Below are 11865 nucleotides of genomic sequence, written 5' to 3'. Positions count from 1 at the left end.
CATGTTTATTATACATTTTGGGAGACAAAAGAATATTGAACAGGAACACAAATTATATTAATATTCTTATGAAATATTAGATATTATTATGAAAATCTGTCCAATTACTACTCCCATTATTACACTTCTTTTTTCAACATGCTGTCCCAACAGCACTTTAATATGCAAATTAGATACAGTGTATAGATAACATTGTGCTTAATGGGAAAACCAGTTTATGGAATTTTTACACACATATTGCATGAAGCAAAATGGTATAGCAGATCATTTTGTTATATATTTTATAACATAGTTGAGAACCATCCTTAAAGTTAGGTATAAAAAATCCTGAAACCTAAAAACTGATTGGTGATTTTAAAAAATCACCAAAAAAATCATGTCTTTTCAGTCCTGCGACCATTTCTCTCTTATGCTCTAAACAATGTAATGACATGAAAAAATACTAAATTCACAAAGCTTTTTATTTCTGGTTCTCAGGAGGATATTAGTAGTTTAAACATGGTTTACATTTCAGGGAGGTTTTGCATTGGTCGAAAAACCTTTATTTTGCCATCTGCTGTCGCGTTTCTGTGTCGTCATTTCCTGTCAGAGGAAGGCAGTGAGTTGGAGCTTTATGATTTCTTAAAGAACAGCGTATTAACGCTTTAAATCAACCTGATTTGGATTTGTTGGAATGAAAGCCTCCTTTTAATGCATGTGATTACAGTGACATTCTATTTTAACATCGTTATATCGTGATATTCAGGATAGTATGCGCGCTCATTAATATATGTGTTTATTAAAATAATCAGATGCATTATTTACTGATGTGATTTAATATGCTTATTTACTGATGTGGTTACAGTAGTCTGTGTTTTTAGGTTTAATTAGAAAAAAACGGCTGTGAATTGCCTACAATATATGATCCTATTCGTGTTGTCAAAAGAGATTGAGAAGTAGGACATTTTAATATTTGAATACATAATTAATCTCATAAGGACAATTTTTTTTGGTAAACTGTCATTATAAATTTTGTTAACAACTTCTATTGCAATAGACTTACATTTTACCTGGGTCATTTAAATTTGGAGGAAATATGTATATATATTTGTATGTGTTCATTTAGATCCAGCAATTCTGCTTTTATTTAATTTTGTTATATGCGTATTTAATTAGCTGTCTACCACCCTGCTCCATAGACATCAGCATCGTTTAATCATTAATGCAATTATATTCAATCCCATTTAATTCTATTCAATGATATAAATAGTTGAAGATATAGTTAGATTACTACAAAGGCAAAAATTGCAATGAATAAATAATTGATTAAAGTAAGTGCCTCTTTATGGTTCAAATGCTCATGTACAAGATGTGTTTGAACCATTTCTCACATTTCCATTACTATGCATTTCATAACAGTAACTGTTTTTTCTTCTTCACAGAAAATCCAGTCATGTCGTGGATTCGAGAGAGGCAGCTCTCTTTTTTAGAAAGGCTCACTGCCAACATCCTAAAGGTGCTTTTTCGGAGGATCTGTACTGTACATTGAACTGAAACAATGACCTAACACCCTGATGACTTTCTTAAACTCTTTTTATGTCTCAGGCAGGGCCTATGCCCAAACATGTGGCCTTCATCATGGATGGTAACAGGCGTTTCGGTCCAGTCATGTCGTGGATTCGAGAGAGGCAGCTCTCTTTTTTAGAAAGGCTCACTGCCAACATCCTAAAGGTGCTTTTTTGGAGGATCTGTACTGTACATTGAACTGAAACAATGACCTAACACCCTGATGACTTTCTTAAACTCTTTTTATGTCTCAGGCAGGGCCTATGCCCAAACATGTGGCCTTCATCATGGATGGTAACAGGCGTTTCGCCCAAAAGGCACATGTGGAGAGGCAGGAGGGCCACTCGCAGGGTTTTGAGAAGCTGGCAGAGGTGAGTATGCAGATAATAACAGTCTGAGATGGATTAATTGACCAATATTTTGCCAATTTGACTGCTTGACCGATTAACAGAAGTGTTAAGTGTTCCCTTTTCTGTCAGTTATATCAATGGATACATTTTTTTTTCAAATATTTTAATAAATATTGTGTAAAATAAATGTTAATTTTATTTCAGTAATTTGTGCTTTCTCACTGGTTTTTACATTTTATTGCATTACTATTCAAAAGTTTGGGGTCTGTAAAATGTTTTTAATGTTTTTGAAAGTAGTCTCTTCTGCTCACCAAGGCTGCATTTATTTGATCAAAAATACAGTAAAAACAGTAATATTGTGAAAAATGATTGCAATTAAAAAAATGTAATTTATTTCTGTGATGCGCAGCTGAATTTTCAGCATCATTGCTCCAGTCTTCAGTGTCACATGATCTTCAGAAATCATTCTAATATGCTGATTTGCTGCTCGAGAAACATTTCTGATTATCAATCAACAACAAAAAACAGTTCTGTGGCGTCTTCATTGTTTTATGGAAACCATGATATTTTTCAGGATTCTTTGATGAAAAGAAAGTTCAAAAGAACAGCATTTATTTGAAATAGAAATCTTTTGTAACATTATAAATGTCTGGACTGACAAATTGATCAAATTAATGCATCCTTGCTGAATAAAACTAGTAATCTTTTCTCCAAAAAAAATATTTGAGCAATGTATATTTATGCTCAATCTCTTAATATGCAATGTTTAAACTCACATAGACGCTCCGCTGGTGCTTAAACCTGGGCATTCACGAGGTGACTGTATATGCATTCAGCATTGAGAACTTCAAGCGCTCCAAAGAGGAGGTGGATGGTCTGATGGAGCTGGCCAGACAGAAGTTCAGCCGCCTGCTGACAGAGCAGTAAGTCGCTCCTGCACAAGATCTGTTCACCTATTTGATGGCTAAATATCTATACAATCTATATGTGAATTTGTCCTAATTTCTAGGGAGAATCTGGAGAAGCATGGTGTGTGTATTCGTGTGCTGGGAGATCTGACTCTTCTGCCTGCAGATCTGCAGCAGCTTATTGCCAAATCTGTAGTGGCAACTAAAGCACACAACAAGTAAGCGCTGCATGATGCTATTTTATTAGTTTGACCTTCTATTGTATAGAAATTCAAAATTAATAGAATTTTGCGCAATATTGCCTAGCCCTATTCAATAAGCAAGTACACTTTGCACTCTATTCTCTGGTCAAAAGTTTAAGATCTGTAAGATTTTTTTTTTTAATGTTTTTGAAATAAGTATCTTCTGCTCACCAAGGCTGCATTTATTTGATCAAAAATACAGTAAAAACTGTAAAAAATGGGATATATTATTACAATTTAAAATATATATTTTAGATTTTGATATATTGTAAAATGTAATTTATTTCTGTGATGCGCAGCTGTATTTTCAGCATCATTACTCCAGTCTTCAGTGTCACATGATCTTCAGAAATCATTCTAATATGCTGATTTGCTGCTCAAGAAACATTTCTGATTATTATCAGTTGTGAAAACAGTTGTACGGTGATTCTTTGATGAATAGAAAGTTCAAAACCTGTACAATTATGTAAATAATGCGTATGTGTGTCTTAACCGATGTCTACCACGTTTTTGTCTGTATTGTAATAGTTTTTTATTATTTGTGTTAAATTGCCGGTGTGATTCCACTGTGGCCAGCAGAGGCGCCGAGACCAGCAGCAGCTTCAGCTTCCGTCTGAGCTCTGAAACCCGAGCGGGGAATTCGGTCATTGTTGCTTTAAGAGATAAGCGACGCCCAGCGACACGTGACCACTCTCGCAGCCAATCGCTGCACGGAATGTGCAAAATCTGGTTTTAACCGGTTTCTATCTTAAATTTCAATATAAAAACTTAATAAAACACATACAGCCGTTATTGTATTTTACGCGAGACGCTGTGAGGCGTGCAGGGTGTCGTTGCTCAGGAGAACAATATTTACAGAAAGATTTAGATTTTTTGGCATTTTTTCGGCGGTTTTCTGCAGTCAAGATGCCCAAAAGAAAGGTAAGGATGCACTGCGGTTTTTTATATTTCTGAAAAAATCACCAATTTAGTTTTTTGTACATATGTGCTTGTATTTTTTTTACATGTTTTAGTTGCCGTTATCGCCTCAGTGATCGTGTGGTTGTTTTTTAATGGCGGACAGTCGATTTTTACACATTCACTGTCAGGCGGACTCTCAATCTTACCGCGCGCTGGCGAAAACCTGAGGGGAAATAACGACTTTTAACCGAAAATAAACATTTAAAATCGACAAATAGTGTAAAGGTGCGTTAATATTTCGATAATTCGATCAAAACAAATCCGTAACATCCTGTAAGACCCGCCTGACCGCTAGATGATGTAAAAGGAGGGAACTTGCGTGTTTTACGAAGCTTGTTCAACTCCTGCGCTTTAACCGTTGCTAATATAAACACGAGCTTTCACATTTAATAAGACGTTATCATTTCAACACTGCAGATGAGTGATTGTGTTGGGAGTTCACATGAAAAAGAGCTCGCAGTTATTCATTTGGCTTGATGTAAGATTGCACGCGTGTGTATTTTCGGTCATTGTACTAACTATAATCTGTGCTGTATTGTTTTATCGCGTCGCTTAAGCTGCTCCTGTCATTGTTGATGTGCATTACGCCTACTCTAAACATCAGGCTGCCATCTTTACAGCACCTGTGTCTTCCAAAGACCGTGCTTTCCTAGTTATCTGCGTTAAATGTTATTTCCCCCCCATCTTATTTCACCGTTCAAACGTGCTTTTGTGCGATTTACAGTGGTTTCGTGAGGGAAAACAAAAGGAGATTCGCCCCTCGGTCGTTTAAAAGGCGCGTAGTGATGCTGGCAAACAAAAGGAAGCCGTCTTTGCCCGCGCGCACTGACAGCCGGGATTTGAATTTGAATATGCGCGGGAAGACAGTGCAGAAACAAAGTCATCCGTTATGAAAACCTGCGGCTTATCGTCTGTGACGTAAACGCGCGCAACTGTTACCGCGAACGTTCCATTTTATTTATTTATTTTTCGACCAATGTGTTATTTTTGTTTGTTTTCTATATATATATATATATATAAAAAAAAATCGGTTTCTAAAACGTTTTCGTGTTTTACTTTGTTTTTTTACAGATTGATGGTGAGAAGGCCGCCAAAGGCAAGGAGGAGGTTTGTCCATTTATGTATATATTTTTTAATATTTATATTACTGTATTTATATATTTTATTGTCTTATATAGTATTTTTTGCTTGTATCAGACTGCAAGCCTTATGAAGCTAAAGCAGAACATATTTCTGTGTAAATCACTTCTTAATAAGTTAAATTGACATAACATTTTACGTGATTTTCTTATTTTATTCTAAATGTACCCTGCTTGTGCTTGATGAATAATAACCTGACCTTTTTTTATGCTTACATTAATTTACAATGGCCATATTCACTATAATAGCCAATTAACTTTTTCTTTTTCTTTTTTCTTCAGTGAAATATAATAATATAAATGTTATATTGGTTACTCAGTCTTGATTATTTGATTACATTGATTGGTATTAATTCAGTATTATGTTTTTTTGCAGCCAACAAGACGCTCCGCAAGGTTGTCTGCTGTAAGTATCATCTTTAGGATCTATTTAATAAATAAATAATTATTAATGCTAAAGTTTCTTAGTCTAATTCATCTCTGAATTGATTTACAGAAACCAGCTCCTCCTAAACCAGAACCAAAGGCCAAAAAAGCCGCCCCCAAGGTAAGGATGTACAGCTTTGCAATAGTATTACATAACCGTTGAGCCGCTGAATATTGTTCCACTGATGGCAGAAGGCCTTGCCCACTTGTTAACCATCAAACCGCTAAGGTTGGTGTCTGTTATTATTTCTGCAATCATATTTATTGTCATTGGTTACACAGAAGGCAGCCAAGGGGAAGAAGGGCAGCAACCCTGCTGAAAACGGAGACGCCAAGGCAGACCAGGTCGGTCTGAAAAGTGCTTAAAAGAGTTATAAATAAAGGCATACATCTGCTTTTCGTTCACTATATCTGCTCTAGCAAAGCAACTAATTAGTGAAGCGTGTAAAGTTTGGTAATTGCTCAACCAAATCACTTCGGAACTGACTTTATTTTTTCTTTCTTCATCACTTTCCTCTAGGCACAGAAGGTTGACGCTGCTGGCGATGCCAAATGAGAAGCTAACGAGTGTCTGATCCTTCTATGTACTTGGTGACTGTACAGTTTGAAATAACTATTTTTTACCAAGTTTTATATTAAGAATAACATTTATAGTTGACTTGCTTTTTATGTACCGATTGATTTGACAGGAGTTACTATATTTCATTCATATCCATTTGTATCCCATTTTTTTTAATCAAGCCGTCTATATCTTGCCAAAATCTGTTGGCAAAACGCAAGAATATTGTCCTGAGCTTTGTTTTTTTTGCTTTATCTGTCTTTCTTGGTTTATCTTTGGATTTTAATCACCAAACATTCTCAAAAGGCAGCTTAAGAGTGTTTGTGAAATGTTTGCGGAAGGGGTTTCACCATGTTGTTAGCATTTAAACGTACAAATACTGTGTTTTCATTTTTAGTTTTTTAAAGGAAGTTACAATGAAATTGTCACTAGAAGAGAAAAAAAAGGTAAATAAGGCAACAATGTTGAATAAATGTACAATGTGAACCTTCGATTTCTTTAGAGCTGTGTGTTCTGAGCTTGTCTTGTTTATTAAGTTATGTTCTGCAACCGTAGAAGGATATTCAGTGACTCTTAAAATGCTTTGTTTTAAATGGTTTTGAATAAAAAAATAATAAACTGTCCAGAAAAAAATATATCATCTTTGTGTGTGTGTGTGTATATATATTTATAGGTATAGATTGTTTATATGTATTGATTATTTTGTAATATATTCACTATATTTTAAGAATATAATAATTTATGCATTTAGCAAACGCTTAAGTCATCCAAAGTGACTTACAGTTCATTCAGGCTATACGTTTTTTTACTAGTATAATTAAAAAAATAAAATTCTCCTTTTAGAATATATTTTAACATGTCATCTCAGCAATTTACAGGTGCTCTCTAATATAAGCCAATTGCAATAAATTGCTCTTCAATAGCAATTACCTTAATAGTAAATAAAAATACATGTTTTCTGGAAGCCTGTTTAAAAATGTAGGTTGTTGTAGTTACATTTGTTTCTCGCTAGATGTCGCTGCCGTGTAAAAGTTGAGCGAGCGCGATTCAAACTGTAATTCACTCACTGTCCAGCAGGTGGCTCTTTGGATTTGGCCGCGTGGATGTTCAGCAGCAGTATAGGATGAAATAAACATTTATTTCAAGCTCCGCAACACCTTGATTCGTCAAACACAGATGGTCGAAAACTTGTTTTATATCCTTTGTGTTGATACTTTCTATGAGAGTGGGAAGGCCTCCTCAGCAGTGCATTACTAGAAAGGCCTACAGATTCCTTGAGCTGAGGACGCTCATTGAAAAGAAGTGTTTACAAAGTCTTCTAATGAGCCCTATTTTAGCATTCATGAATACCTTCTTTCTTCTTTTTTTTGCATTAACATATATATATGTATATGTAATATTATTCATGGTATTTTCAATGATGATTTTCTTAATACTTTCATAATACACATGAAAATATCTGGGTGCAAAATATCTCATTGGCGCTAAAATATGATTTCTTATTTTTTTCTCTTTGGTTTTGGGATGAAACATTTTGGATGAGATTCACCCTTGTACTTTCAGTAATCAAGATCAAAAGTTAAAAGATCTTGTTCTATATAAGAGTTAAAAGAGCATTGTTTTACCACACATTTTATAGGTTCTAATGTTTTTTTACAGGTGTTTTTTCTCTTTTTGCTTTAGTTAGGGGTTGGTATGGCTGGATTTTTATGGCAAGTGTCAACAAGACCGGCCTCAGGGATTCAGATCATTTTAACTGAGCACTTATGAACTGGATTTAAAATCACCTGCAAAACAAACTGGGAAAATGTTGAAGGATGGCTCTGAAAGTTTGATAATTTTTAAAGGCTAATCTAAAGTGAAGTAATGGTAATTGATGTTCCATGTGGCTGTTTAAATAGTCTTTATGGTCAAGATTTGATGTCTGTCAGATTATTGCTATTGTTTTGCAATGCTTTCCTCATCTTTAATCCCATCAACAATGAAAATTTACACTAGAAACTATGAGAAATTAAGTTTTTCTCACTGAAAATAAACATTTGTTCCCTTCACCAAACCATGCTCCAAGGAAAAAAACAAACTAAAAAAAACAATTACGGCAACTCTGAATCAGGTCAATGATTCTCAACTTTGTAACGGCAAGGTCCCCCATTGTCAGTATTTGAAGGCCCCCCTACACAGGCTTTGGTATTTCCTACTTCCTCTGACTGAAATCACGAAAAGTGTTTGTTTTCAATCTTATTTTTAATTGTGAGAAACTATGGCTCTTAAGTTTTACATGCATTGTTGGTTACACTTTATTTCAATAGTCCACTTTAGACATTCTACTAACTATAAGTAACTTTGTAACTACATGCATCAGCCATATTTGGTTCATGGCAAAACAAACTCTTATTGTGTTTTCTTTTAACCCTGCTTTTGAACCTTGCGAAGGCCGTTTCAAGGTTTGAAGTTGTATCATTCATGGAACGCACAATTTTAAGTCAGAATGACAGAATGAAGTTGTTCGTTGGTGCACAAATTTTTTTCACAATAATCTGCATTCTGGATGGTTATTTAATCGACTCTTCCTCTCTGGTCTACAGGTTCACTCTTTGACATTACACAACCCCTGGGAGGTTCGTTTCAGCCTCGTCGTGCACAAAGACAGCAGCGATGATCATCAGGCTCGGCAGACTGACTCCTGGATACTTCCGTCTCCTGCAGGTGTGTATTTGTTCAAACTTGGTTCAGTCTGTAAATGTGTACGTTTTCAGATCGTTTATTTAAATGGCTCATATCATGAGGAACCAAAATTTCCTCAGTCTTTTGCGATAAAAGACTTTGTTGTGCTATGAAAACATACTGTAGCTTTCCAAACTCAACTTCCTTCCAAGTGGAAAACGCCATTTGTTCAAAATAACCTGCGAAAATGGCTTGTTCAGACATCAGAGACTCAACATTAATGTGACCGCTCACATTTACACGTCAACGACACCTATTCGGTATCAAAATAAAATGATAAAGCATGATATGATCCTTTAAAATGCATGCATATGTGACACTTGCATAATGGCTTTTGCTAGGAGAAAGTAATGTTAGTTTGGGATGTGTAAATCTGTCCATTGGAAAGATCAGACTGGTGCCGGTCTGGCTTTTACCCAAAGCCAGATCTCAGCTGCCCACTGCATTCCTCCTGGCTAAAAGCGACTGAACTCTAATTATACGAACAATGACTGTGAAGGGCTGAATGAAGGCTGTGTACACATGGGAAATACCACTTTAGATTCATTCCTCATGAGCTGGATGTAATTCTCACGACTTGGAATATAAAAATAGCATGAAAGCAGCAGGGGGGAATGGTTGTAAACAAGCAAGTGTCTTGTTTAATTTGCTCTGACTGACATTTGTTTTTAAAGTTTTAACATTTAAAACATCCAAAATCATCTCTCTTGAATCGCAGATTTAGTACATGGACTAATATTGGGAGGTAGCAGCACTACACTGTAAAAGTTGTAAATAAACTGATTAGGCCTATTTGAGTATGTTTCAGTCCTCAAAATTTCACATTTAATTCAATGTGTTACTTGCCATTTCTTTGTAACTAATTGTGAAATTTACTAGCAAATTATGAGTGAAAATCATTTCATAGCCATTTTTTTTTGCCGCATTATGCTACATTTTTTCATAGCGTCACAACAGCTCAAAATACTGCATATTTGATCAGTATCAGACTGCTGATCACTGTTTGTTGTATAGCTTACGTCTTCGTTAAATATCACCCAAGAACATTGCAAATCATTCTTGCAGTTTGAAAAAAATAATTGATGTTAGTCAGTTGAATAACCTTTTGCTTAATTTCCAATTCTACAACAATTTTTCACAGAAATCTGAACCTTACGTTTGCACTGCGTAAAAATGTGTACATTTTTGTGAACCGGTCCCAAAAAAACCCATCAGGCATCCTTATTGTTAAGCCCTGCTTAATGATTGTATACTTTAATCTTTTTAATCTTAATCATTTTACTATTCTTAGACCCGTCTAAACCTACTTGCTTTAATTGCAGAGTGACTTGTTAAACTGTCTTAATGTCACTTTCCTGATACTGGCTTAAACCTGTGTGTGGCGTCACTCGTTTAACTGTTTTATTCACTTATCATAACAAATGCTGTCATAATCTGGTTCTGATTTAAAAAAAAAAATGTTGGAATTGACTCCCTTTTTGTTTTTTTGTATGCTTTTGAATAGAAACTGTTCCTCTCCTGCTGTCTGAACGTGACTTTATTGGCAGTAAATATTTAATGATTTCATTCAACCCACATGACTGAGCAGAACATTGGTCCTCATGAGGAAGTCCGATGAGTGTGCAAAATGTCGGTGCATGTGCAAGAGGGTTGGCCTTGTTATCAATAATTTTTTCCATTATTTTTGCAGAGGCAGGTAGCAGGTGAGGTTCAGGCCCCAACGCACGACCGCGCCGTCAACCAGATCGCCATGATGCTGGCCATCATGGGCCTCAGCCTGTCGTATTACAGTGCCAAACAAATGACCGAGAAGGTTCGTCGCGAACCCGCCCCGTGAAGATGTACGAATGCGCTCCGGATTGACGGCGTCCATAAAGATGTTCAGATGTCGAAGATTCAGACTCTACCTTTCTATAACCTCTAGGGATCGCACCTCTCGGGACTTCTGCTTAGGGGTTCTCTTGCTTTAGTTTAGCTCTCAATGGATCTGGAAGGGGTTGTGGCCTGAGTTTTAATAGTTGACTTGATGCATGCATCAGAGAGTCAGTCAGTTCTGCTGTAGATTCAAAACCTGAGCTTCACATTGCATCTGGAGGTCCACTCTGAGCCATAATGTGTTTTAAAAAGGAAAGGACCTCTGTGTTTGAGATGTACCAAGCAACTATTGAAAGCAGGTCCAATGCACAAGAGTGAAATGCTCAGATTTTCCCCCAAAAGATGCTATTGAAGAACATCAGAGGCTTGGGGACTTATAGTGGAGGTGCTGCTCTACAATACTACACTTGGTGTTAGACACTTTAGGAAATGTACTACACAGGACCTTATGTTAAAGTGACTTGTTCTTTTCATTAGAACTTAAGAAAATATCTTCTCATTGGTCTCCAACACTTTAGATGTTAATGCTGACTTTGTGTGCAATTGCATGAGTTTTATTGAAACCAATCTGTAATGTTCTTTCTAATGCTTTTTTATGATAATGTGATTAAGATGAATGTACTGTATGTTATATTTTTAAGACACAACGATCAAATAAAGCTGTGAATATTTTGAACACGATCAAGTAATGGAAAGCAAGTCGTGACTCAAGAAGGTTTAGAAGAACGTTATGAAATTTGGCCAACTCATTCCTGCTGAGTCGAGTTTACACGAAACCATATGAAAGGTTTTCCTGTCGGCAGAAGCGTGCTGTTGAACAGGAAGTGGGCACAGCCTCAGGCAACAGCTTCCTCTATCTGCACGCAATATTTGTCTACCAGTGTGCTGCAGCTGGCTTTATGTTTGACCCACTTACCAAATTCAATAGACCTCAATTAAACATTTGCACACCAAGTAACTTGAGGCGTGTCTGCTGTGTCGCTCCCCTGATATGCTAAGCAATTTAGGCCAGAAATTTACTCGCGGATGCTTCAAGCTATCAAGCATTTTTTGGTATGTCTTTGTGCTTTAAATTGTGTTTGAGTGCAATTTGTATTGTGTTGCATTCTCAGCATTTCCAAAAGGGTGCTATGGGGG

General features: G+C 36.1%; 2 protein-coding genes and 1 long non-coding RNA gene across 4 annotated transcripts; all 3 read left to right on the top strand.

Moving 5' to 3' along the window:
• The first annotated feature begins 540 nt into the window (after positions 1 to 540).
• Positions 541 to 3110, top strand: LOC107564097 (dehydrodolichyl diphosphate syntase complex subunit DHDDS-like). Its single transcript, XM_016249092.1, has 6 exons — positions 541 to 598; positions 1422 to 1495; positions 1585 to 1610; positions 1826 to 1916; positions 2676 to 2818; positions 2905 to 3110. Exons 2-6 carry the CDS (start codon positions 1433 to 1435, stop codon positions 3023 to 3025), a joined length of 444 nt encoding a protein of 147 aa, XP_016104578.1. The 5' UTR covers positions 541 to 598; positions 1422 to 1432; the 3' UTR covers positions 3026 to 3110.
• Positions 3111 to 3751: 641 nt separating this feature from the next.
• Positions 3752 to 6763, top strand: LOC107564098 (non-histone chromosomal protein HMG-17-like). 2 transcript variants are annotated; one of them, XM_016249094.1, is made up of 6 exons: positions 3752 to 3966; positions 5077 to 5112; positions 5521 to 5550; positions 5641 to 5691; positions 5853 to 5915; positions 6091 to 6763. In XM_016249094.1, exons 1-6 carry the CDS (start codon positions 3952 to 3954, stop codon positions 6124 to 6126), a joined length of 231 nt encoding a protein of 76 aa, XP_016104580.1. In that variant the 5' UTR covers positions 3752 to 3951; the 3' UTR covers positions 6127 to 6763. The 2 variants fall into 2 exon arrangements, with proteins under 2 accessions (XP_016104580.1, XP_016104579.1); XM_016249093.1 differs by lacking the exon at positions 3752 to 3966 and adding an exon at positions 4081 to 4483.
• A 1912-nt stretch (positions 6764 to 8675) lies between these two features.
• Positions 8676 to 11409, top strand: LOC107564100 (uncharacterized). The gene is made up of 2 exons (XR_001606187.1): positions 8676 to 8835; positions 10544 to 11409. It is a non-coding gene; the product is annotated as an uncharacterized lncRNA (long non-coding RNA).
• Positions 11410 to 11865: the final 456 nt, after the last annotated feature.

The sequence above is a fragment of the Sinocyclocheilus grahami genome, unplaced genomic scaffold (assembly GCF_001515645.1).
Source record: "Sinocyclocheilus grahami isolate Dianchi unplaced genomic scaffold, SAMN03320097.WGS_v1.1 scaffold910.1, whole genome shotgun sequence".
Lineage (NCBI taxonomy): Eukaryota > Metazoa > Chordata > Actinopteri > Cypriniformes > Cyprinidae > Sinocyclocheilus > Sinocyclocheilus grahami.
The sequence above is the reverse complement of the archived record's forward strand: the minus strand, read 5'-3'. Positions and strand labels throughout refer to the sequence as shown.